General features: G+C 36.7%; 5 protein-coding genes across 9 annotated transcripts in view; 3 read left to right on the top strand and 2 right to left on the bottom strand.

The window, feature by feature from the left end:
• The first annotated feature begins 612 nt into the window (after window positions 1-612).
• Window positions 613-7,616, top strand: prmt7 (protein arginine methyltransferase 7). The gene is made up of 17 exons (XM_026203251.1): window positions 613-842; window positions 1,136-1,172; window positions 1,400-1,549; window positions 1,630-1,738; window positions 2,019-2,131; window positions 2,211-2,440; window positions 2,519-2,699; window positions 3,229-3,353; window positions 3,476-3,611; window positions 3,707-3,790; window positions 4,523-4,570; window positions 4,656-4,745; window positions 5,315-5,476; window positions 5,841-5,915; window positions 6,025-6,185; window positions 6,883-6,979; window positions 7,136-7,616. The coding sequence occupies exons 1-17, from the start codon at window positions 748-750 to the stop codon at window positions 7,292-7,294; spliced, it is 2,052 nt and encodes a 683-aa protein (XP_026059036.1). The 5' UTR covers window positions 613-747; the 3' UTR covers window positions 7,295-7,616.
• On the bottom strand, window positions 7,510-10,242 carry LOC113043731 (anamorsin-like). 3 transcript variants are annotated; one of them, XM_026203294.1, is made up of 9 exons: window positions 10,107-10,242; window positions 9,687-9,849; window positions 9,443-9,586; window positions 9,271-9,350; window positions 8,733-8,901; window positions 8,422-8,495; window positions 8,218-8,336; window positions 8,067-8,148; window positions 7,510-7,976 (listed from the first exon to the last, which is right to left on the bottom strand). In XM_026203294.1, exons 2-9 carry the CDS (start codon window positions 9,841-9,843, stop codon window positions 7,866-7,868), a joined length of 936 nt encoding a protein of 311 aa, XP_026059079.1. In that variant the 5' UTR covers window positions 9,844-9,849; window positions 10,107-10,242; the 3' UTR covers window positions 7,510-7,865. The 3 variants fall into 3 exon arrangements, with proteins under 3 accessions (XP_026059079.1, XP_026059080.1, XP_026059081.1); XM_026203295.1 differs by having other exon boundaries at window positions 9,687-9,846; window positions 10,107-10,182; XM_026203296.1 differs by having other exon boundaries at window positions 10,098-10,153.
• A 353-nt stretch (window positions 10,243-10,595) lies between these two features.
• On the top strand, window positions 10,596-16,620 carry LOC113043730 (coenzyme Q9 homolog (S. cerevisiae)). Its single transcript, XM_026203293.1, has 9 exons — window positions 10,596-10,753; window positions 11,528-11,729; window positions 12,427-12,562; window positions 12,649-12,791; window positions 15,184-15,268; window positions 15,387-15,491; window positions 15,578-15,733; window positions 15,860-15,913; window positions 16,216-16,620. The coding sequence occupies exons 1-9, from the start codon at window positions 10,696-10,698 to the stop codon at window positions 16,249-16,251; spliced, it is 975 nt and encodes a 324-aa protein (XP_026059078.1). The 5' UTR covers window positions 10,596-10,695; the 3' UTR covers window positions 16,252-16,620.
• Window positions 16,621-16,847: 227 nt separating this feature from the next.
• polr2c (RNA polymerase II subunit C) lies at window positions 16,848-19,915 on the top strand. The gene is made up of 9 exons (XM_026203300.1): window positions 16,848-17,063; window positions 17,710-17,759; window positions 17,892-17,960; window positions 18,045-18,097; window positions 18,199-18,327; window positions 18,401-18,452; window positions 18,530-18,698; window positions 19,138-19,212; window positions 19,641-19,915. The coding sequence occupies exons 1-9, from the start codon at window positions 16,978-16,980 to the stop codon at window positions 19,783-19,785; spliced, it is 828 nt and encodes a 275-aa protein (XP_026059085.1). The 5' UTR covers window positions 16,848-16,977; the 3' UTR covers window positions 19,786-19,915.
• A 2,237-nt stretch (window positions 19,916-22,152) lies between these two features.
• LOC113043686 (SH3 and multiple ankyrin repeat domains protein 2-like) overlaps window positions 22,153-25,959 on the bottom strand; it is a 91,856-nt gene continuing 88,049 nt past the window's right edge. Inside the window, exon 25 of one of the 3 annotated variants that reach the window (XM_026203202.1) lies at window positions 22,153-24,012. In XM_026203202.1, coding sequence (XP_026058987.1) covers window positions 23,475-24,012 — 538 coding nt within the window. In that variant the 3' untranslated portion in view covers window positions 22,153-23,474. The remainder of the gene's footprint in view (window positions 24,013-25,959) is intronic. The other 2 variants (XM_026203204.1, XM_026203203.1) reach the window with 2 other exon arrangements.

The raw sequence follows: 25,959 nt of genomic DNA, 5'->3' as shown, positions 1-25,959 counted from the left end.
ATTTCAGCCATAGTAGTTTTATTAAGGCTAATATTGGACCAGTATATCTGTACATTTAATAAAACAAGACTATAAAAATTAGGAATATTACAAAAAAAGGTATAAATATAATAATACCAAGGTATTATTCTCTATGTTTAGAGGTATTCACCAATTTGGTTTCACTCAATCAATAGGCCATCAACACCATCAACTAAAAAATAATGAATCAAATATTCAGGTTATTATAAATAGGCTACCTGTGATAAAATATACAATGAAATTTAATATACAAACAATTGCTCCACAATTTATAAAGAACAACTATGAACTGTTTTACAATCTTTTCACAACTCCACGAGGAGGGAACCACAGATTATAATGTGAGAGCTAAATAATGTTCAACAACACAAAATATTGCCCAGCTACCTTCGAAAGTGGCCCAACATTACAAAGACAAGTCAAGCACTTACCTTGGATTAACAGCGTAACTTGGACTTGTATGTGATCTGTTTTTGTGTTATTAACACAATGCATAACACACATGTAAAAAAAAAAAAAAAAAGTATTGTGTAGTATGTTATTTTGGTAACGGCTGAGGAGGGGAAGCGGCCTTCAGTTGTCACGTGATCTTAGGGGCGTGACTTCACGAAAAACATGGCCGCGCCCATCGAAATCATGATGGATTAATCTATTTGTGAACGATCAAGGCATTATTCTAAAAAATACATTAATAAATAAGTGTATTCACGTATAACTGAAGTGACAATGAAAACATTTTGCGGTCGTGCAAACCCAACAACCGGAGCGCTGGACTGGGTTGAAGAAAGCGAGGAGTATGATTACCATCAGGAGATTGCGAGGTATGTAAACCAGCTCATGTAACATCACCATGCGTAGACAACGACGATTTTTGCCTGTTTCTGTAGAAGTTATTAAATATATTGTTTTAAAAAAAGAAACGTATCAAAATGACGTGATGAACATACTTGACAGTGACTTGTTGTTTGTTCCTACACGTGGAAAGTGTGTTTCGGTAAAAGTGCTAGATAATCAATTACACTTACTCGAATTGTAATCATGCGATATCCTATTACATAAAGTGGGTGAATTATCTGGACCTGTCCTGATAATAGTTGCTGTGTCTTTTTCCCAGGTCCTGCTATGCAGATATGCTCCATGATAGAGACAGAGTGAGTTTTGTTGTCATGTAATAAGGCATAGAAATACTGTAAACCAAAATTGTTCCAAAATAAGTCTAGCTTCTCTGATAAAAATGTGAAACAGAAAATCACAATGACATAATGGTGAATAACTGTGCCTTTAGGATTAGCTTAATTTGTCATATTTTCCAAAGCAAGAATATAGATATAGAAAAGCTGAAATGTTGCTACTGATTTTTCTGCTTCGTGTACTGAAGAATGAGAAATACTACGAAGGCATTCGAGCAGCGGTGAGCAGAGTAAAGGCACGTGGTGAACGAGTGGTGGTCCTGGACATCGGCACTGGGACGGGTTTGCTCTCCATGATGGCTGTGACGGCTGGAGCCGATTACTGCTATGCTATAGAGGTGCTCACTAATGCTCATGTATTGAATGTTGAGAAATAAGATGGAATTTGAATGAAGACAAATATATGAATCCCGGACAGGTGTTTAAACCCATGGCACAGGCTGCCACTTGCATCGTGGAGAGGAACGGCTTCTCGGATAAAATCAAGGTCATCAACAAACACTCCACAGAGGTTACAGTTGGACCAGGTTAGACAACCATCCATATGCTTTTAATACGTGTAGATCAAATGGGTCCAGTGCATTGGTTTTATATAGTAGTAGTAATTATCCAACTAATAATTACAGTCCCAAATGTTGATTGATCATTACAACTTTCAAGCCATGTTAAAATATATGATAATCTGAGAAATATGAGAAAATCAACTTGAATTTGTTTCATATAAATTCTGTTCTAAACATCTTGGATAAATCATCTATATCACCTTGCATTGCATTCTTGCAACTATAAATGTATTTGTATCTGTAGATGGAGACATGCAAGAAAGAGCTAACATCCTAGTCACAGAGCTGTTTGATACAGAGCTGATCGGTGAAGGAGCATTGCCCAGCTATGAACATGCACACATGCACCTCGTCCAGGTAAATACAGTTGTAAACTGCAGTTTAACATTTTGCTGCATCTTTGAAGTGTTTAATGGAGCTGCTCTCACCGGCACAGGCAGGTTGTGAAGCTGTGCCGCATCGTGCAACAATCTATGCCCAGCTGGTGGAGTCGGACATGCTGTGGAAATGGTCACAACTCCAACCCATAGACGTGGATGGGAACAAACTGCTGCCCCCTCCTGCTGTGGTGAAGTGTGCAGGAGCGCCCTCTGTCTGTGACATCCAGCTTAGCCAGGTGCCACCAGAGTCTTTCACTCCCCTCGGGCCCATCTGCACCATGTTCAGGTACAAGTCTGGCTGTGATTTAGCTCTCTAGATTAAAAGATTCTAGATTCTGTGTGACTCATCTTTCTTCCACTCTAGTGTGGATTTCAGCAAACCGGTTAGCAGCACTGCTCAGTCCTACACGGCACAGTTCAAAGCCCAGACCAACGGGAGAGCACAGGTGGTCTTATCCTGGTGGGACATCGACATGGACCCTGATGGCAACATTGTGTGCACTATGGCCCCCAGCTGGAACTACTCAGATCCTCGTACTTACCCTGTAAGTACTGGTGCTTAGCCACTAACATTCATGTGTGAATATCAAAAATGTGTCCCAGGACTTTTTCACCTGAAGATGAAAAAATTAAGAAATTATATTTTGTATAGAAAAGAAGCTTATACTTCCTCCCGGTATTTATTTTATTTTCATGGAAATAGAATTGGTAATTTAGTTTTTAATTCATTTGAAGTTTGATTGTAATTCCCATTATTGTCATTAATAATTCTTATGAGATCCATTATGGAAATGCACAAAATTCTCTATGGTTTTCTCTGTAATGTATGTATAAATAATTGTAATATATTTTTGCATTACAGTATTAAACATATTTTTGTATATATATATATATATATATATATATTTATATATGTATATGTATATATGTATATGTATATATGTATATGACATTAGTTTATCTAAAAATCTTGGGGTGAATTTCTTTGCTTCAGGTCCCACTAATAGTAACATTGTATGACTAAACCATCTTTGTCTTTGTATATTTGATTATTTTTCATCATGTGATGTGCAGTGGAGGGATCACTGGATGCAGAGTGTCTACTTCCTTCCTGCAGAGGACAATGTGTCAGAAGGAGAAGAGCTTAATTTAGTCGTCTCCCATGATGACTACAGTCTCTGGTACAGTCTTACGCAGAGGTAATGTGGTTCTGAGCAGTGTTTGTTTAAACATGATAACAAGATCTCAGCTTTAACTAAGACGGAGCATAAGCAGTTTCTGAGGAAGAATTATATTTTACTATATATTTTCTGTTTTATAGTGAACTAAATGATGTCAAAGTGGCAAAGTTTCGACCATGCTGCACCTGTCAGGCCCACTTGGTCTGGACGAGACCTCGTTTCGGGGAACTGAACGACGAGCAGAGGACAGAGAGTTACGTGAACGCATTACGTAGTGTAAGCTATCTAATGATTTACATGTGAGCTTGAAGTGCCTCTTTCTGTTGATTGGAAATGGCTCAAAAAGTAGTGTGTTTCATGTATGCTTGCAGATTCTGAAACCAGACAGTGTGTGTTTGTCTGTCAGTGATGGGAGCCTGTTACCCATTTTTGCTCATCTGCTTGGATCTAAAAAGGTGAGTAGGTCTTTTTTTTTCTTTTTGCGTGAGTCAGAAGGTTCTCAAATTTGCAAGCTTCCTTTTTGAGGCAGCATCCTAAGCTTTGTGTAAGTATAACTAAGTATAACTAACTAAAGTATAACTAACTTTTAGTAAGTTATATGCAAGTCTATGCACTAGATGACTGATTTCAGTTGCGTTTGATGATAGCATGTTGCTAAGCTATTAATGCAGTGTTGGCTAAATAATCTGTTTTGAGCTAAACTGAACAATTTTTTATTGAGTAAATTAGTAATTTTAAGTTAATTATAAGCAACTATGCTCCACACAACTTAAGTAGAGTTTGAGGTTAGCATGTTGCTAAGCTAACAATGCACTGTTGGGTTTTGAATGAAAATACACTATTTCTAGCAAGTAAATAGTAGCAACCTGAGACTACTTGAAATAGATTTCAAGAGTTTGATGTTCTCATATTACTGAACTAATAGTGCAATATCGGGTAAATAATCAGTTTTTAATTAATCTTAACCATTTATATCAATACTTCTAAGTATTGAATGAATGATTTACATTTTTATTGCCTTATCCATTGCCTTTTCTGTTAAGGATAAATGCTGTGTTACCTTAAAATTTAGCCAAAATTAGGTATGCTAGGAGGCAATACAAATAAGTGAAAAACTGTCTAGGTAGGCAGCTCACTGGGTTTTAGAAGAGAACATACTGTAGATCTTTCTGTCTCTGTCTTTTCAGGTGTTCAGCTTGGAAAACTCTGGAATAGCGAGACAAGTGATCGAACAGGTGAGATTTTGAATCGAAACAAATATTAACCTAAATGAGTTCAGACAGGATTGATTGGTAATGAATGTTTATTTCCTGCTCACAGGTGTTGCATGCTAACTCACTGAAGCATGGGGTACAGTTGCTGGGAATACGACCTGAGCAGCTCTCATTAGCTGACTTAGAAGGAAATCAGGTACAAATTAAACCGAATGTGTATTGACTGTGATGCCATCTATATATGTACTCTAAAGAATTTGTAGAGTTTCAGAGACATTGCAGATTCAGAATTTATCACAACAACAAATACACTACCATTTTTATATGTAATATATGTGTGTGTATTTTTATTATGTATACATAAATACACACCCATACAGTATATATTTTGAAAATATTTACACGTATATATTTATATAATTTTTATTATTTAATATACCAATATATAACATATATTTCTTAAATATATACATGCATGTCTATTTATATATACATAATAAATGTTTTGTTTCATTCAGCAAAGGATTCATTAAGATGGTCTTAAGTGACTGTAAAAACATTAAGAATGTTAAAAAGTATTTCTATTTCAAATAAATGCTGTTTCTAATAATCAAATCATTCTCAAAAATGTATCACAGTTTCCACAAGAATAATAAGCAGCACAACTGTTTTCAGCGTTGATAATTAGAAATGTTATCAATAAGAAATGCAGCTATTCAAAATTGCAAGTGTGGTTGAGTATACCTTGTATTTTTGACTCCTCAGATTTCCGTGTTGATGGGAGAGCCATACTTCAGCACCAGTCTTCTGCCGTGGCACTCTCTGTTTTTCTGGTACTGCCGCACTGCCGTGGCACAGCTGCTCCATCCCAATGCCACCATCCTGCCCCGTGCTGCCACTCTTTACATAGTTGCTGTTGAATTTCAGGTTAATCTTTTTTTTTTATTACTTGTTGGATATAAATTTTTTTTAGTATGCAATTATATACTGCCTGTTAAATAGAGCTGGGTTTCTCATTCACAAGCTTTCAATTTGATTCAATATCGATTATTTTGGATTTATATCAGGTACAGTTTCTTATTAAAGCACCAAAGCACAATGCTTATTGCGATTTATGGTAGGAAATGCCCTGCAGCGTTTCATCCATTAACTTAAAACAGACTACACTAATACACGATTCTTGGGATTTAAGTTCCTTGAAGAAAAAAAAAAAAAAGAGAATCGATTAATATCGAGATATTGATATTTTTTCCCCAGCCCTAATACTAAACATGTATGAATTCTGAATCAGGATCTGTGGCGAATCCGTGCTCCTTGTGGTACCTGCGAAGGTTTTGATGTCAGTCCTATGGATGACATGATTCAGGTAGGTACCGGTAACAGGTTTTGGTCTGAACACGTGGTTTGAATAAGAAAACTGTGTGAAATTTGAATGCAGTTGATTAATATGCTTTTTTGATGAACTCCACCCACAGCAATCTTTGGATTATCGTGAATCCTGGGAGGCAGAGCCACATCCACTGTGGGAATACCCATGTCGTGCTCTGACCAAACCACGGCCAGTTTTGACCTTTGACTTTACACAATGTGTTCCTGACCAACCAGTTAACAGTGATGGAACTGTGCCATTCACCGGGTAATATGAACATATTACAGTTAGGATATAGCATAAAACATTATCAAATTATTATATTCAATTGGAAAATTATTAAGATTGTATGTATAATAGGACTATTATTTTATTACAACTATGTATGTATTAATTTATAACAGATGTAAAATGTATTTGTGTTTTAGCATGGTTTTTAAAATGTTAAAATAGAAATTCATAATTTTAAATAACAAACAAATATATTGTTATTAAAACAAAAGTTTGGGGTCTCTTGGGCTCACCAGTGCTGATATTATTTGATCAGTAAAAGCAGAAATATTCAGATTTTTTTTTTTATATTATGATATCAAATATAACTGTTTTCTATTTTAATGTTTTTTTTTTCCTGTGACATCAAAACTGACTTCAGAAATCATTCTAATATGCTAATTTGCTGCTCAAGAAAAAATATATTTTTATATAGTGTTATCAATATTGAAAACAATGAAATTCAGAAACATTTCTTTTAAGATCTTATTATAAACAGCATTTATTTTAAATGGAAATCTTTTGTAAAATAAATATCTTTACCTTTGCTCAAATGTTATGTCCTCGCTGAACAAAAATGAATTTCTTACCGAACCCCAAATATTTGTGTTATAAAAATACACACCTAATAGACATTATGCAGAGGATGCTAGGTTGCTCTTGAATGTACTCCTGAGGGCTGATGATATTTCAGGAGAGGACGCTGTCATGGTGTGGCTCTCTGGATGGAGTATCAGCTGACTGAGGACATCACCGTAAGCAGCGGCCTAACCAAACCAGTCAGTGAAGAGGTATTTGCCAAAATAACAAACAATATCTGCATTCAGATGAAACGTCAGGCTTCATAAATCTTCCTCAATGAAGCTGAAATTGAAATTCAGATAAGATTATAATAATCATGTGACTCTCTTGACCTCTTCACTTTAATTGCTTTTCTCATTCCACAGGGAGCTTGTGAATGGAACCCACACCGGAAACAAGGAGTGTTCTTCTTCAGATCCACAAGGGAAACTTCTGGGGATGGAAGGGAAGATCTTACCTATAATTTAACCTTTCAACCTCATACTGGTGACATTAAAATGGACTTCACCATCACAGAACCTTGACCACTGACCAAGACTCAAACTTTCTCTGAACAGTCAGATGAATTCTAACACGTATAGCTATGAGCTATAACTTTGTGTTGTGTGCAGAGGTTCACTGTGATTACATACTATGAAAGATACAACTGTATGGTGCTACACAATTCTCATGATGCTGTTTTAAGTAGTGATATTAAGTCTTGAAGTCTTGCAGTATAAAAATGAGGTGAAAGTCTATGTATTATTTAACAAATTTTATTAAGCATTTGATTTTAGCTTAAAATATCACCTTATTCTATACATGAGCAGCTGCTTTGGATTTTCAAATAAAACAAATTACACTCAACGTGGATATTTCTTTGTTGTACATGATGATGACATAATATAATGCAGAGATGTATTCATATTTTTACCATTTTCGGTTTGAAAAGAGACAACCAAACAGAAATTTTCAGTTTTTGTCATGTGTGGGTAACTTTAGTGCATTCCATTGTCAAGTGACGCACTGTGAACTGCATCCCTGCTGATTACACAGATCTGGGCCTCAATATTGTAGAATGGTAACGGAATGTAATAATATCTCAAAAGCGAGTGTTTATGCATCAGCTATATCAGTGTTGGCCAGCAGAACCTTCTCTCCAGGTTTGAAGGCGGGCATGCCCAAATATGGACAACTGGCACATCGGAAGGCATCGCCCAGATAACACTACAGAGGAAAGAATTGTTAGGTGTCCATTTATACAAAAGTCATAATCTGTACAAAGAAAGTAATAGATTTAATTAAAAAAATATGTACACTTCCGCATGCTGATTTGGGCTGGATGGCTTTCTGAGTTGCTTTAGTCTCCTCTTCCAATTCTTCAGCAAGACCACAAGTGCTACAGACCAAGAAGAGTCATATTAGTTCAATGGATACACTTTAATTCTTTTTGATTTAAGGTAATCACCAATTTTTGCAGGCCTTCTTTTTCTTTTTGGAGTCATCTCCACAGGAAGCCTTGAGAGAGGACGGGTCAGGCTTTTTCAGATCATCAGCATCCAAAAGTGCATCGGAATCTACCAAATCCTAAAGAATGAAGGAGTAGAACAATGTGGTGGGTGATGCACAAAAGGCACAAGAGTGACAGATACCAAAACCCATCTTTACATACCACATCATCGTCATCCATATCATTGGCTGACAGGGTCCACTTTTGTGCGATGCTTGGATCAAGAGCTGGTTTCTCTGCAGAAAGCAAGTGTTGTGGATTTATTTATCTCACAATTAGAACATTTTTGCAACTGGAAGTTATAAACTGGCAACAGCATTTTTTAAAAGAGGAAAAGATTGAATTGTGTTGTAACTGAATACAACTTAGTTCTTTAGATATAAGTGATATGTGAGGGAAAAGTTCAGAACTGGGAGATGTATTCTCATGAACTTGTGTTACATTTAATGTGTCAGTGCCGAAAACCCACAGACCTGTTGAAGTGGTTTTCTTGCCAAAGGAAAGTTTCAGTTGTGTTGAGGATCCGACCTCAAAGTTAGGTTTAGATGCCGACATGCGCACCCTTAAAAGTGTGCTTCCCTGGAACTCGGTGCGTTCTTTCAGAGCAGTGGCTGCTTCTGGGCTCAGCGGCTCAGTCTTTACCTGGGAAAGATATTTGTGTCATCAGTCAAGTGTTCATGCGAGGCCTTTAGAAATCAGCAATATTGTTACAATTGTTAGATTTTTATTATAAAAAAAAATCTATTATTATTATCATTATTAGTTACTATTATATTATTTTATTGAAATCAACTTATTAACTATAATTATTTATATATTTATAATAATGACATTTTAATAAAAAGAATTAAAATTATCAGTATTATTAACTGTTCTTACAATAATAAATAAACAATACATATTAATAATAATAATTTCAAAAAGGCTAACAGAAACAAGTATATGTTTTAATCTATATCACCCATTCCTACATTGAATCAACTTTAAAAAAAAAAAAAACTGAATACTGACCTCAGTGACAGATACTAATCCAGACAGTTTAATAGCTGACATCAGTTTCCCGGCGGTTCTCACACTATTGTCCTCAGAACCTAAGAAAAAAGATTGTTATGAGGTGAACCACTAGCATTGATTCATTTCACTTGAAAATGTTGTACTGACTGTGCCGTTCTGAATCAGATACCTGTTACAGGCTCTTCTAGCACAAGTTTGCCGCCAGGTTTCATTAATCTGGCCATCTCAGCCAACATTTCTGAACTGTGGATTGGTGAGCTGTCGGTCAGCAGGCCTGAGAGAACCCAGTCATAACTAGAAGCTGTGTGAGAGGCTAAAACAGACAGATTTTGTGGGTGAGTGATTCCTTAAATTCTTTAACTTAGATTGAGACTTGAAAGTAATAAGCATGTTGCATATGCCTTCGTACTTACAAAGTTGTAGTCTCTCCATGTTCTCCAAAGACACCAGGCTCTGGTTACCAACAGCAGAGCCAATGCTCTCAGCAAACTCCTTCAGTGCAGTGGGAGATGATGGCTGAGTCCATATCAGCAGCACCCTGTCCCCTTCCTTCAGTCCAAGGTCTGCCATCACCTACTAATATACGTGTATATTAATATTAGAGACTCAAATACGTGTTTTGTGCCTTGTCTACACTAAACATTACAAATTACAATTCACGGTCAGACCTGCTGCGTCATAATGACGGTGCAGTTACAACACAACGTAAACACACACCAATGCGTTTCAGAGATAGATATCAATAACAATGTAATGAAAAAGCTCTAAACACGCCTCTCAGTTTAACCAAATACCACAGACATACTCAAATAAACAATATACACCTGTCCAACCTGTTAAATATTGTTTTTCCAACACCGGTCACAATGGACGTCGAAGTTACAATGTCGTCGCGCAGAAATGACGACATTTGATATTTCTAGAATAAAAGCATTGAACAGCCATCAACATTTTGCTGCAGAAGCGACCGAATGTTATAATTAAAAAACGGTTTTCATATTTAAACACTTTCATGTGTACATAAAAAAATATTGTAATAATAATTCGTAATGTCATTATGCAGCTGTCTATTTTTACTCTGCAGCACGTATAAGGCGTTGTCACGTTGTACGTGTTACTTTTCTCCGCGCTGTTACAATGGGCCAATCACAACCGCTTGTGGTTACCTAACAAAGCGTTTTATGTAATACGTTTATCAAAGACTGCTGAGGTGGATATCTATTTCATATCAGAATCTAAAGCATTTAAATAAAGACATTTAAGTTATGGTGCTTTATATTATAGAAATGACGACAGCGCGAAATAAACGTAGTGAGATTTGAATGCAGCTCAACGAGCGCCTCCTAGAGTAACAATGTTTTTAAGCAACAGTTATTAGCTGACTCTGTTTTGTATCGCGACGCTAGCCCGCTGTGGTTGGATATGGCGGCGCTGATTAGAGGACTGAGAGCTGGAAGGGCCTTGCGGGGTCTCGGCGGCGGTAAGCGGGGAACGAGAGGCGTCTGGTGTTAGCTTTTCAGTCTTTGTTTTTTAAAAAGTTTACAGTAGTCACACGTGGCAGCTGCTGAAGGCTTTTGTATCTTGTCAATAGTTCTGCTTGCTTCCAAGTGTGGCCGAATGTAAGTCAGCTGGACGACTAGAGAAGGTTACCATGAAGGGCAGGATTGCGCTTGCAAACAGAAAGTGCATATGACCGTCCATAACATTTGAAAACTGTGTAATTCAGCCAGATTGCAAATGCATATTGAAATAATGGTTAACTTGAAACGCGCTGGTTGAGTACAGTTGCTCTGCATAAAGTTCAGTTTAGTGCTTAAAGCAGATTCTATCCTTTGTAAAATAAGGAGTAAAAATACATGCTACATTTCCTGTTAACTCTTGTTTGATTGTTTCACTTTCACTCCATTGAGCCTGACCCTTTATATGTGACCATGGATCACAAAACAATCATAAGGGGTCAATTTTTTGCTTTCCATTGATGTATTGTTTGTTAGTCCTAATGATTTTTGGCATTAAAGAAAAATCATTAATTTTGACCCATACAATATATTGTTGGCTGTTGCTACAGATATATACGTTAGCGACTTTAGACTGGGTTTGTGCTCCAGGAGTAAAAAACTGAAGGCTCATTGGTCATTGTGCAAACTTTTAATTGTTACATTGCAATGCTTATATTAATATAGAACAACATGCTCTATGATATAATTGTAGAGCAATTTGTTCCATGGTAATTATGTTTAATGCACCTTTACAGTTGCAGTTCAAGGCACACTCAGTCCCCAGTGCAGCAATGTGAGACGTGGATTCCATCGTGCTGCTCTGTTACGATTGGCCAGTGACTCTAAAAGTGACACATCTGTGCCACCTCCATCCTACCATGAGGTTCACACAGCCGGAGAAAGCTCATCCTCTTCAGCACAGGGAGAATCTTCAGAAGACGCCCCGCCAAATACCAGGTTCAAGCCCCAACGAAATACAGGAGTTAAAGAGAGAGTTGACCCAAAAATGAAAATTACCCCATTATTTACTTACCCTCAAGCTATCCTAAGTGTATATGACTTTCTTCTTTCAGGCAATTGCAATTGTTATAATAATTTTTTTAAAATAAATAAATTGCCTGTGAGAATATGCTAGTCTCGCAATAACCAAGTTTTGTTTACAGCAAAGGAAATTAGACTTCTCTTGGCTTATATCAAAAACTTTCAAGATTTTCTTCTACAAATCCTTGTTTTGTACTTTTAATTTGTGACCTTTTGGTTTGTTTTGCGCTCTCGTTTGTGCTTCCGAATTCGTCACTTCCCACCGGAGCTTATGTCATCTGCTGGAACACCACTCTCTTGTGAACGCTAGTACGACAGTAAGCGAAAGCTACATTTTAAATATATTTTTTTATTAATCTTTTTATGATGCATAGATGCACTTTTTTGTGCTTCAAAATCTCAGCAGCCATTGACCGCAATTATAAAGCATGGAAGAGCCAGGACAATTATTAATACAACTCCCACTGTATTTATCTGAAAGATGAAACTCATATACTAGGATGGCTTGAGGGTTATTATTCATGGGGTAATTCTCATTTTTGGGTGAACTATCCCGTTAAATTCATCAAACTTGCAGTCATTTAATCTAACTTTGTCCATTTGGCGTATGAAGTTTTCAAGATCAGAGTGGAGAACATGGTGAAGACTATGAGACTGAAGAGCAGCTCCAAGCTCGCATCCTGACCGCGGCTCTAGAGTTCGTTCCGCAGCACAGCTGGACTGTGGAGGCCATCGCAGCTGGAGCAGAGGTTTGTTTCTTAAAGCCGTTATGTAAATATTAAATGTAAATATTGTATTAGACAATATAACTGTAATAATCTGCTCTGTGATTTAGACTCTTGGCCTGTCGTCAGCTTCCACTGGGATGTTCAACAATGGAGCCGGAGACTTGGTCCTGCATTTCGTTGCGCAGTGTAACGCTCAACTTGCTGAGACACTCGCAGAGCAAAATAACCAAGTCCAGCTAGGCCAGGCAGAGTGAGTTTAATATTATTCATTATTTAACATACTAATTTACTTGAGAAACAAGTGCTAACGGTAGACCCTTTGTTAAAATTACATTTATATATATATACATAGAGTTGTGCTCAAAATTATTCATACCCCTGGTAAATTTGATTAAAGGCAGCCGTGAAAATAAATCTTTATCATTAATCCCTTTGATCTTTTATTAAAAAAATAAATGAACTTTTCATTGGAGAATAAGAATTCAAAATGGGAGAGAAATCTCATTATGATTTTTTTTTTTCACTAATACACATTGGCCACAATTAATTGTACCATTTTATTTCAATACTTTTTGCAACCTCCTTTTGCCTTATTGTCTTTACCTATAATGCCTGATAAGTTGGAGAACAACTGACAAGAGATCAGAGACCATTCCTTCATCCAGAATCTCTTCAGACCCTTCAGATTTCCAGGTGCATGTTGGTGCTTCTCCTCTTCAGTTCACCAAACTCATTTTCTACAGGGTTCAGCTCAGGGAACTGGCTTGGCCATGGGAGAAGCTTGGTTTTGTTCTCAGTGACCCATTTTTGTTTTGGTTCTGATCGTTGTCCTGTTGGATGATCCAACTACAGCCCATTATAAGATTTCTAGCATGGACAGTCCGTTTTGACATTTTTTTAATATGTTGGTACTTAATTGAATCCATGATTCCATGTATATAAATAAGGTGTCCAGGACATTCAGCAGAAAAATAGACCCACAACATTAAAGATCCAGCAGTGTATTTCATTGAACACATGGGATGCTTCTTATCCATGTGCACCAAAACCATCTGGAGTGCTTGCTGCTAAAAAGCTCCTTCTTTAGTTTTTATCTCACCATAGAAGCCAGTCCTATTTGGAGTTCCAGTCGTGGCTGATAACTGAATATGCTGGGGTTTGTTTTTGGATGAGTGAGGAGAATTTTTATTAAACCCTCCCAAACAACATGTGCTGATGTTTTAGGCTTTCTGACCCCAAGACTCAACTATCTTTGCGATCGTCCAGCTGTGATCCTTGTAGAGCCATTGGCCACTCAAACTATCCTCCTCATGGTGCATTAGGACGATATAGCCAGGATGCCGAGGTCACACCTCTACTCTTTTCGAAAAACATCCTGGGATTTTTAATGACCACAGAGAGTCAGGACCTCGGTTTAATGTCTCATCTGAAGGACAGTGCTTGTTGTCAGTATAGTGTCCCCATCACTACACTGGGGCGCTAGGCCCCACACAGACCACCGGTTGAACACCCCCTGCTGGCCTCACTAGCACCTCTTCCAGCAGCAACCTAGTTTTCTCAGGAGGTCTCCCATCCAGGTACTGACCAGCCTCAGCCCTGCTTAGCTTCAGTGGGAAACCGGTCTTGGGCTCCAGGGTGATATGGCTCCTAGTCACCCTGGTGCGATTAAAAAAAAACAAAAAAAAAAAACATATTAATCACAATAATTTTTAGGTGTACCAATAATTTTGGCCATTGTGAAAAAGAAAAATGTGATATTTTTTTTTTTTTTTACCCACTTTTTTTTACTTTAATTAAAGGATTGAACTTGCTGTTTTTTTTTTTGTTTTTTTTTTTTTGTTTTTTTTTTAATGACAGATCCACTGGATAAACAATGCAGACTTATTTTCACAGTCTTTCTGATCATATTTAACAAGGTTATGAATAGAGTTATGAATTTTGAGCACAACTGTGTGTGCGTGTATGTATGTGTGTGTGTGTATATATTTATATATATATATATATATATATATATATATATATATATATATGGATGTGAGATTTCATTGTGCAGCCGATACGACTCAGCTGTGTTGATGTTTTTACAGCCATATTCATGTAAAAATGTTACAATTGTGTATTTATCTATATTTTCATGTAAAATTGTCTCCCACGTAATATAATAATATAAGGACTTACGATTATTTTGAACCGATGACAGTATCACGTGTTTAAAACGAAGTTCACTTGTTTTGTTGTAATTAAAAAAAATTACAGGGATTATTGTTGCTTGGATTAATATTATTATAATTGTATATACCATTATTATTGTGGATTTGTTTATGTATATTTTGAATATATGACAGTATCACTGGTTTGAAAACTCAGTTCAGTTTTTTTAACTAAAATTATATATATATATATATATATATATATTATTTTTTTTCTTGTGGATTATTTATGACTATTTTGGATAAATGATAATATCACTGGTTTAAAAACTGAGTTCACTTGTTTTGTTGTTGTAATTTACATTAAAGGGATTAATATTGTTTATTAGATTATTATAGTATATTATTGGGCAAATGATGATAATGCATTAATATATTACCTTTTTTTTGTTGCTCTATTTAAAACCTACATTAATTTTTCATATGCATTAGAGCAAAGAAAACAGCAGAGTTTCTGAAAGACGCTGTGGAGATGAGACTGCGAATGTTGATTCCTTATATTGACACATGGCCCCAGGTATCCTCTGCCTCATGCAAACTCCTCTCTCAGAACTTCAGATTTTTCATTTTTAAAAAGCAATCATTTCTAAGAACTGATGGATGGCCTCAGTGTTATGTCTCTTCTGGCTTTGCAGGCCATGAGCATCCTGCTACTACCCCACAACATCCCCGACAGCCTGAAGCACCTGTCCACGATGGTGGATGACATCTGGTACTATGCAGGAGATCGCTCGACGGACGTGAGTGGCTTCTTTGATCCCACTCGCTACCTTCTTCCTTGCTTTGGTCTGCTCATCCACCGTTATTTCTTCTGCGTTTCTCTTAGGTCAATTGGTACACACGGCGGGCGGCACTGACCGGGATCTATAACACCACAGAGCTGGTGATGGTGCAGGACTCCTCTCCTGACTTTGAAGAGACATGGGCCTTCCTCGACAATCGCATAAAGGACGTAGTTAACATGGCAAACACGGCTAAACAGGTTAATGCAGTCTTGCTTTCCATAGCTAATAAAGAGCAAACAAAAAACAGTTTTGGTGCTTTTTTTTGCTCCTGGTATACATGCTCTTATAAATATTACTAATATACTGGATAATGTTTGTTGTAGGTGCAAGCCACAGGAGAAGCTGTGGTTCAAGGACTTATGGGAGCCGCAATTACGGTAACTAGTTTGCAGAAATAAATATATTAGCCCTAATATCAATTATATCATTAATATCATCATTTTTTTTCATTGTAAATATGAATAATTATAAATTATCTATATATTTTAAAATATGAATGCAAAATATTTTTATTACTTTTCTATTTTAATAATGTTTATTACTTAAAATGTATTTTGATATTCTTAATTGTTTAATGATTGAATATTACACAATTACTGAAATTTAAGGTTTTCAATTGTTTAAACCATTATTTATTTCATTTGATTTAATTGTAAAAGTAAGCTCTCCTTTCTCTCAGCTGAAGAACCTAACGGGGATGAACCAGAGACGATGAGTTTATTCTGATGCGCCTGCCTTCGTTTTGTCCTCGATTACGCAGCACAAATGTCTGATACTTCACTCACCCGCTCTAAACCCACTTAACAATTTCAAATGATTGCAAGGAAAGTGTTTGTGTTATGATACAGGGTGGATTTTCACACCCTGAGCACTTTCAAATTGGTCAGCTGTGCCATACCTGTATCTCAACCTGAGCACAAATGAGGAAGTCGTTTTCTTTTCAGACATTTCTCTGTATTTGTAAAAAGAAAAAAGGAAGAATATAAATGTAAATTGTATTTGAGATTTCTGTGTTCATACTGTTTGTGGAAAATTCACTAGTGAATCCCTCATTAAATGAAATAAAAGGTAACCTATTTACTCAGTGTCTTGATCTGTTATTTTTGTTGTTGCAGATTTAATTCTTCCAAAATGTTAAAAATGATTTATTTCTCATATTAATAAATACAATGGTTTACAGTTGTAACCGTAACGGTAGTGAAGATGATATTTTGAGATAATATAATAATGGTTTGGTTAGTGAGGACCTTTATTATGTTTAACCGGAAATGGTACCGTAGTGATCCGGATGCTAACGGAATGAGGGCAGCTAGTGACCAATGAGCTTCTGTCGTTTGTTTTTGTGCTGAAGGGGCGCTCAGTGCTGGAGCGAACGAACAACGGGACCGCGTATATCACTATTTTTTATTATTAACGTCTTAATCTTGAGCCTAATTTCGCTATGCCGTATGCCAACCAGCCCACAGTGAAAATCACGGAGCTGACGGACGAGAATGTGAAGTTTGTGATCGAGAACACGGATCTCGCGTGAGTCAAAACGATCATTTAGCGTTTAATTAAAGCACGCGTGTTATATTAATAACATTGAAATGCATGTTAATTGTGTTCTCACTATCGAAAAACAACTTTTGTTGGAGTAACATAAATACTTTGGTAACGTATTCGTCTTGGAAGAACCATGCTGCGTATGGTAATGTGGTATTAATACCATCATTTAACCATGGTATTGCCATAGTACTTTTTGGTTTTACTTTTTAACAAAAGTACAACAAGTGTGTGTGTGTGTGTGTGTGTGTGTGTGTGTGTGTGTGTGTGTGTGTGTGTATATATATATATATATATATATTACACACATACACATATGGGCCATTCTACCGTATCGGTGCAAACTGCTGTTCCACAACCAAAACACATAAAAAAAAAGTATTTATTAAAATGTTAGATGTTTACTAAGAACCTTCACAATAACATATAAAATATAAGTAAGTTTAATTTATATATATAAATTCATCATTTATTGGGTACAGAAATAAAGTATACGGAATGATCTACTAAAATGTTATGATTAGTTTTTGGTTCAGTGTATATTCAGACTAATGAATCCTTAACGTTGTGCATATATATATATATATATATTATTTCCAAATAAAACTTGCAATATTATTTGTTTCAGTGTGGCAAACTCCATTCGACGTGTATTCATGTCAGAAGTCCCAACCATTGGTAAGAATCAAACCATCTGTCTTCTGAGTTTTTATACCAAAAGGGGTCGATTTAATTATGTTTACTTGATTTAATGATCCACTTTGTCTTTTAAATCAATGAATCTAATCTAATGTGCTTTTTTTTTGCCAGCTATTGATTGGGTTCAAATTGATGCCAACTCCTCTGTGCTCCATGATGAGTTTATTGCACACAGAGTGGGTACGTATGTGCAAAATTTTTCCAAATCTTTCATATCACTCTTCTTCTAGTGCTAAGTGCAGTTATCATGCTCCTCTTTCTTAGGGTTAATTCCACTCACAAGTGATGACATTGTTGACAAGATGCAGTACTCACGAGTAAGTGTGTTAAACACGCCGCCAGCATTTCTGTTTTTATGAATGTGACTCATCTCATTGAATGTAGAGAAGTAATATATGGCATTTTGGTTTCCTTTTAGGACTGCACATGTGATGATTTCTGTCCGGAGTGTTCGGTTGAGCTCACGCTGGATGTGAGATGCACAGAAGACCAGACGCGACACGTGACCTCAAGGGACCTCCTGTCCAATAACCCCCGAGTCATACCCGTACGTGGATTCTGCTCACAAACTCACATAAAGACACTTTGCTTTTTCTCATATGTTGTATCTTGCCCTTCAGGTAACATCCAGAAGCCGAGACAACGATCCCAATGACTATGTGGAGCAGGATGGTGGGTCAGATTCCTTTCCAATTTTCTGTATAATCCCTCCGATGTAGTAGTATTGATCATTTGGGGATTTTGTACAGACATCCTGTTGGTGAAGCTACGGAAGGGTCAGGAGCTGCGTCTCAGAGCATACGCTAAAAAGGGTTTCGGCAAGGAGCATGCCAAATGGAATCCCACTGCAGGGGTGTCGTTTGAGTACGACCCAGACAATGCGCTGAGACACACGGTGTACCCAATTCCACAGGAATGGTATGGTTCTTAAGACATGGTTTGATCGCATTAAATGAGGATTAGTTGTAATCAGCTACACAGAAGTATTGGTTTTAGGTTTTTTTTTTAAAACAATTTTCACTAAGAAATTCCTAGTAAATTTTATGAAGAAATTGACATTTTTAAGAATTAGTTATTGACTTGTGAAGTGTACTCCATTAAAGCAGTGTAATGTTTTTTTTTTAACAGTGTACATAAATTAACACCTGGTTCTCAGATTGCTATATATATATGTGTATACTAACAAATCTACCATCCTTAAATCAGATTTTTTTTTTTCCCATTGTTAATATTAATTATTCGTTAATGATTATTTTTTAAATGTGTTCAGATAATCTTCATATATTTCATTTTGCTTTTGACTTGTCAAAAGATTTAACGTATAATTATGTGCCTTTGCTCACCTTTTGCTTGTCAGGCCTAAAAGTGAATATTCAGAAATCGAAGAGGATGGAGTTGAAGCTCCATATGATCCTAATGGCAAGCCAGAAAGGTAAGGAAATCGATAACTATACATACAGAAGGATATATGCTTGGGAATGATTGTCTTAAATTACCCTCTGTTGTGATTATATTAAAAAGTGTTCAATAATTGAATAATGTATAATACAAATAACAAAAATTCTAAACTACAAACACTTAACTGTGATATTCTGTGTTATTTTATTATTAGAAATTCTGTTGCGGAATTATGAGAAGCTTAATTACAACCACAATGTTGCTTCTAGGCAACACTTTCATTTAAGCAATTTCTCATAATATTTGAACAATTTCTCTTTTAAAAGGACTGCTTCAAAATGCATTTTATTTATTAAAAACGTCTTTTTTATGGATTAAAAAACAATTTCTGAAGGCATGCCTCAGTGGAGGGTTAATACAAAAAAAACAAAACATCTAGGCTACATGTTTTGTTTCATCCAGATTCTATTACAACGTGGAGTCCTGCGGTTCACTTCGGCCAGAGACCATCGTCATGTCGGCTTTCGCTGTACTTAAGAAGAAACTGAGTGATCTGCAGACACAGCTCAGCCATGAAATTCAAAGCGATGTGCTCACCATTAACTGATGTTGAAATACTGCTTTTTTTGGATCACGCTTTTGGGAAAATATATTTTTTTCAGCTGTTATGTTTCTTTGCATGAAACCATGTTATGGTGGATGAATAATAAACAGATTAAAGTATAGTTGTTCCATTACAGGAGTTGCACAGTGTGGGGGGGGAACACTATGAACACCAGAGGGCAGGGTTAATGAGAAAAATATATGAAGAGACCATTCTGTTGATTTATACGCGAGTGAAACATGAGATGTATGGTCATGACAGAGCGTTGAACAGCATGCTGATAATGGGAACATTTTATTTCAAGCAAAACAAGTCCTGAATTAAATATAACACATTTACAGAAAACCGCCCGAGACAAACTATGAAAACAGAACACATGGAAGGAACAAGAGCTACGTGAGTTCGACAGATTGTGCAATCATATTTATTTGTCCTGTAAATTGAGACTTAGGTATCTGCAGAGCAAAAGTGGGCGTTTATCACCTTGTGGGTGTTTCTAAATCATGCAATCTAAATGATCTCCCTTACCCAACCCCACCCCTAAACCTAACGTCACTATGACGTCAACCAATCGGGTATCGTGGTGTAAAAACCCTGATCTGGTAACCCCCATTACTTTCCTGCAGTGTTTCAAATACATTAGTATCGAGGGGTCTGGAGGAAAGTGGAGTCACAAAAACTTCTCGCTCTGATTTTAATCATGAACTCTAGTTTAGCACAAAACTATAGCAACATAGATTAGGAAGTGTGTGTGAGACAACTATCAAGAAAAAAACAGAATTCGTAGTCCAACTAACCATACAAGGACCCAACTTACTGGAAACTTATGCGTGTCTTCATATAAAAGGGGTTTTAAAACCCCGAAATCTGCGTAAACAAAGATTCAGTGTACATTTGTCAGGAATATAAAATGTCAGTTTGCAGATATGTGTAAAAGTGCGGCCACATTAGCGAAATTGCGTAGGCAAAAATAAAAATCAATGTATAAAACCACCTGCTCACAAGTCACCGAATGTTCACGCAGTAACAGAATAATGTTGACAGTACTGTTGTTGTTGTTTTTTTCTTTTCTTTTTTTTCATTGTCTTTCATCATTGCAGCTCCCGCCATTTTTTTTTTTTTTTTTTGGTATGCGCGCCAACTTAAAGTGATGCACTCTACTGAGGTAAAAACCCTTTCTTTTACTGTCTATGGTAAAGACACATAGACAGTAAAAACATAATAAAAATGGCTGCCGTCGGTTAGCTGCCATTTTTACTGATAAAAAAAAATTCTCAACTTAACTTTTTTTTTGTGTGTGTCAAATGTGATAAGACTTTGTGATAAGGCCGGTCTGTAGGTTGCCATCTTGTATATTAACTTAACAAATATTGACTTAAGTTAAACATTCCTGGAGACAGGCTATTAGAGCGTCTCTTGTAAGCTGATGTGTGAACGGAAAATATTTTGTGACTGTGAGTGCCTGACAGATGTTGAAATGATTGCATTTCGTCCGTGAAATTTGACGTGGCAAATGTGACCGCATCTTAAGTGACCTAAAATATGTGCTCGTTTTTTATAATCAATTATACACACCACACAACTCTACATTTTAACTTCTCTTTAATTACATAGTCTAAAAGAAGCAGGTGACAGCCATTATTTTTTCATATCTTCTAATTCACTGAGACCTATGTATATGTAAATTTAATTTCATAATATTATATACTGTAGTGTGGAATACTGGCAAAGAAAGACCAAACAGTGTTCTTTAAATTGGTGTATTGCTTCTTAACTGATACCACACAGATTTTTGGCACACCACATATCAGAGTTAAATGTTGTAAAAATTTCATAAATATTTCTATAAATCTTTAAAATACTGTGCTGTTTCCTAAAATAAGATATATAGACATGATAACTCTAACTCCTCTAAGGTCGAGAGATAAGCAAACATATATAATTTATTTCTGAATCTCTTCACTGCATACTTTAAACGGTCATAACTTCATTTCATTCACAGCCATTCTCTAACTCATCTATCACCTTTCCCTCAGTTCCGGCGTGACCCACAGTGCATGGAACTTAATACTAAAGGTGAAATGTATAATGCTGGCTGTCCTTTCGTGTCTCTGTGATGCTTTAATCACAAATATTAATATTATCTCTAGTCCGATTCCATACCTGTGGGATTTTTGTCATTTACAGTCTGATGAAATTCATAAATCTCTGAGAGACGAGTGTCTCACAATGAGAACTAAAGATGTTGTGGTGTCAAATTTTGACAAGGGTAGGCACACATTGCAGTTTAAATTAATAACGTAGTAATACAGCAAAATCATAACTTTTTCCAATTGAACATAAAATGAAAAGGACAAGTAAAAGCACTGATTTTGATTAAGAATTAAAGTTCACACCTTTTGATCTCGCTTAAAAATGTGTTGTAGATGGTTGCAGGTTTAGTTGCAAAAAAAAAAAAAGTTAAATAATCCAAAGAAAATTTAAATTAAAACAATAAAATACTTAACAATTTACAGATATAAACTTCTGTATCAGTTACAATTGACGACATTGATATGTATAAATTAAGGTTTCGTGTAGTTTTCTGGATGTTCCTTTTTACCACCCAACAATGGAATAATTTAGCGAATTATAATTACAGAAAAATACAGTACATAAAAATAAACTATTAAATGAAAAATTCATCAAATTTTTAAAGCAAAAGAAGATACATACTGGCCCTTTCAGAGAGATTGTGTCAGCATTCAACTCAAAGCTGTCAAAATTGACAGTTTCTACTTCAATTCAATTATTTTCCATTCACCCATGAAACTAAACCTCAGTATTTCAGATCTTATGTGTTCCTGTGAAAACCCATTATTCCAAATCAAACCCGCTGGAAATTAATATTGACTAGCAACAATGCAGACTAGTATCGACTAAAGTTACAAATTAAAATGTTGGTGGGAATGCCGTAGACCTCCTTATCATATGGAAGACACCTAATAGTAAACCACAATTCAAAGACCCAAGAGAATTGTTGATCATTCAGACAAACATCCAAAGTTAGTGTATTACAAGACTCGAAGATTCAAGATGGTGGAGAGACCTGTTGCTTGCTACGGTTACGTTTGTTGGCATGTAGGGAGATTTGACCTCTGTGTTTTCAAGTGACCACGGCCCTTCTAGGACTGTCAGCGAATGAACTGAGGGACATTAAATGCCCACTGATCACATCTTCTACATTCGTGTACCTCTTGGTCAAAGGTGTAGGAGGGGAAAAAAGCAAGATATTTATTTCATAGGCAGCTGATACATAGACAAAGGTTCCCTTTTTTCCTGAAGAAATATTCTCTGTAGAATTGTCTTAGCAAAGATAGAAAATGGATCCCCAGCTCTGCTGGTTTCAGTGCATTCAAAGGAGGCCAAAGTCCTTAAAAGCCAAAGGATAGTCAGCTCATGTTTGTAGTTTCCATACAGTGTGTTGGCTTCAATGTCCTCTCTGGTGCCAGAGCTCTTGGAACAGAAACGCAGGGAACCGCTTGTGCTTACGCGGATATTTTGAATGCTTGAGTTTCTTCAGGATGTGAGAGTTCCTCAATTCCACCGAAAGCATGATAGGACAACAAACTTCAAATTAGTGAACTGAAATAAAGGAAGAGGGAAAAAGGAGCTTATGAACAAGATTGGGGGTTGAGGACGTCTGCCCAGTCTCATCTGTCCAAGAGGACTTTTAGCGCCCGCTCGATGTTCATTCTGTGACCCACACGAGTCACGCCCAAGTCGATCAGATCCTCCTTTTGCAGGTTGGGCAAATGGCTGCCCTCGATATCATTGTCCATAAAGGCATCCCTGTGCTCACCCAGGTTCAGGCTCTCGAGCCAGTCAGCCACGTCCTGCTTGCTCCACATGAGGACGGGTTTGGTGGCAAAGGGCTTGTTTGATGTGGCCTGGATAAGGGTGAGCGGGGAAGGGGAACGGCTACGCCCCGTGCCCAGGCTGAGGGGCGGTGTGGGCAGACCGAATACGTCCGTCATGGTGGGGGAAGTAACCGAGGTCGGAAGAGAAGAGGCACAGCTTAGGCCAGAGTCCGGCGGGGACATGATAGGGCTTTGGGTGTGGTGATGGGGAGGCAGGCTCTCGGCCTGGCGGTACGGTGACGGGGCAGGCACGTTGGGGCCAGGTTGGGCAGTGAAGGTAACGGTGTTGTTCTGCTGTGTACCTGAGATGAGGGATACACCATCCTGATTTCTGCAAAGACAGAAGGATAAAAGTGAGGAATTTGTATTAATGAGACTAAAGGAATAACACAAAACTATATTCCTGCAAAAGATGCTAGGGTGTTATAAGAGGTTGGCAGAGCATTGCTATGTGGTTGCTAGGGTGTTCCGGATGCTTACTCGTCCAAGTTAAAGTCTGTACGATATGGCTGCAGGTCCTTCATTGATGTTTTGTGCTTTTTATTGTCCACAAGGACCACAATATAACTGCATTATATAACAAGAGTGATGATTTGAGTGATACATCTAAGTAATGAAGCCTGAAAAAAAGCCTGCATAATTCATAATAACTGAACACCATTTTATTCTATAACCTTTAAAATATATATTATATATATTTTTTTTACACTTGCGCTGTCCTATTTTTCAAATTCTTATAGCTCAAGTGGGACTAAATTAATTCAATTCTTGACCTCCTCTGGAAAGGTGCCTTTAAGGACAGGAGAGTTGAGACCAGATAATAAGAAAGAAATCAGAACAGAAGACATACACAGAGCTCTTTATGGGTGAATCTCTCAACCCATTTCTCACCCATAAAATAGTATCTGAACATTATGAAAGTGTTTGTTGTAATTCATTTTATTTATGCTGATTTTATTTCCCAGCAGCATGATTTTATTACTGTATTACAGTAATGAGAAAACAGAATTAAGAGTAAAATGTGTTTTAATTATCAATGAAGTAAAAACTAAGTCAAAAAAAATATATATATATATTGTTTCTGTTATTTTAGGGCAATATATGATTTAGACATTTCTTTGTGAGATTGACCCTCATGTGTCATGTACACAATTTCTATTTATGTAAAGATCAAAGAGCATTGAAAGTATGAGTGTACTTTTAGGTACATCAAAAAACATCAATAACAATATATAACACATAAGTTACATGCCCAGCCATGGTATTAAGATAAAAAAAATAGCACAGTATAATGATTCAAATAAGAAACATGGTAAACTTCCACAAAAAAAAAAAATCTATTCATATTCATAGTGAAAAGAAAATACGTCTTTGCTCAGTGTTTGCTAAACATAGGACTCTGCCTAGGTTACAAGTGTATTTTAGGGTCAGTTCTGTGGTCTGTAAATAACATCATTCAATAATTAATGAGACTTGGGACTCCATGTCAATGGCAAACCATTGCCTTTGCAATGTGGCAGCCATCAGCATACACAGCCCATGTTTTGCAGAAATAAATGACATGTATTATTTAATTCCTAATGGGCTTTCTCTGTAGGAATCATCAGTGAAAAAAAGGTTAGGAGGGGGACGACATGAAATATAGCAATTAAAAGTACTTTGTATACAAGTATGGATGATAATACTTAAAGGGGTCCTATTATGCTAAAGAAAGCTCAAAGTCCAATTCAAATAGAGATGTTTTATTTAACAGAAATCACTTTTCAAAAACTACAATGAATGACTCGTTTGGACTACAACGCATCTTGTCCAGGATTTGTGATTTTACAAATATTGATGAATGACCTGGTTGAGCTGCACTAGAGAAGGCAATGATAGTTATTACTATGTAAAAGACATGCTAGTTTTCCAAAGGCAGACGAACGTGGATGGTTATAATCATCCAGGTTTAAATCACGCTCAAATTGATTTGATTTTTACGCAATATTTACACTGAAGCTCACAGGCAACTATGGTAAGGGGTGTGACATTTCCCGACCAGGAGCTGAGTGGTGCCAATCACAACACACACTGGGCCAGCTAACCAATCACAGCACGTTTCGTATTTCAGAAGGCGGGACTTGATGCAGGAACTATTCGAGCTGTTCATGCCAGACTGGGGAGAGAGGTGTTGTAATAATGTGAAATATGTTAACAATAATTTGTTTTTTGAACAACCTAGAATGAGAGCCTGTTTTAGTACACCCCCAATACAAAATCAGGACTTTGTAAATGAGCA

The sequence above is a fragment of the Carassius auratus genome, chromosome 25, assembly GCF_003368295.1.
Source record: "Carassius auratus strain Wakin chromosome 25, ASM336829v1, whole genome shotgun sequence".
Taxonomy (NCBI): domain Eukaryota; kingdom Metazoa; phylum Chordata; class Actinopteri; order Cypriniformes; family Cyprinidae; genus Carassius; species Carassius auratus.
The sequence above is the reverse complement of the archived record's forward strand: the minus strand, read 5'-3'. Positions and strand labels throughout refer to the sequence as shown.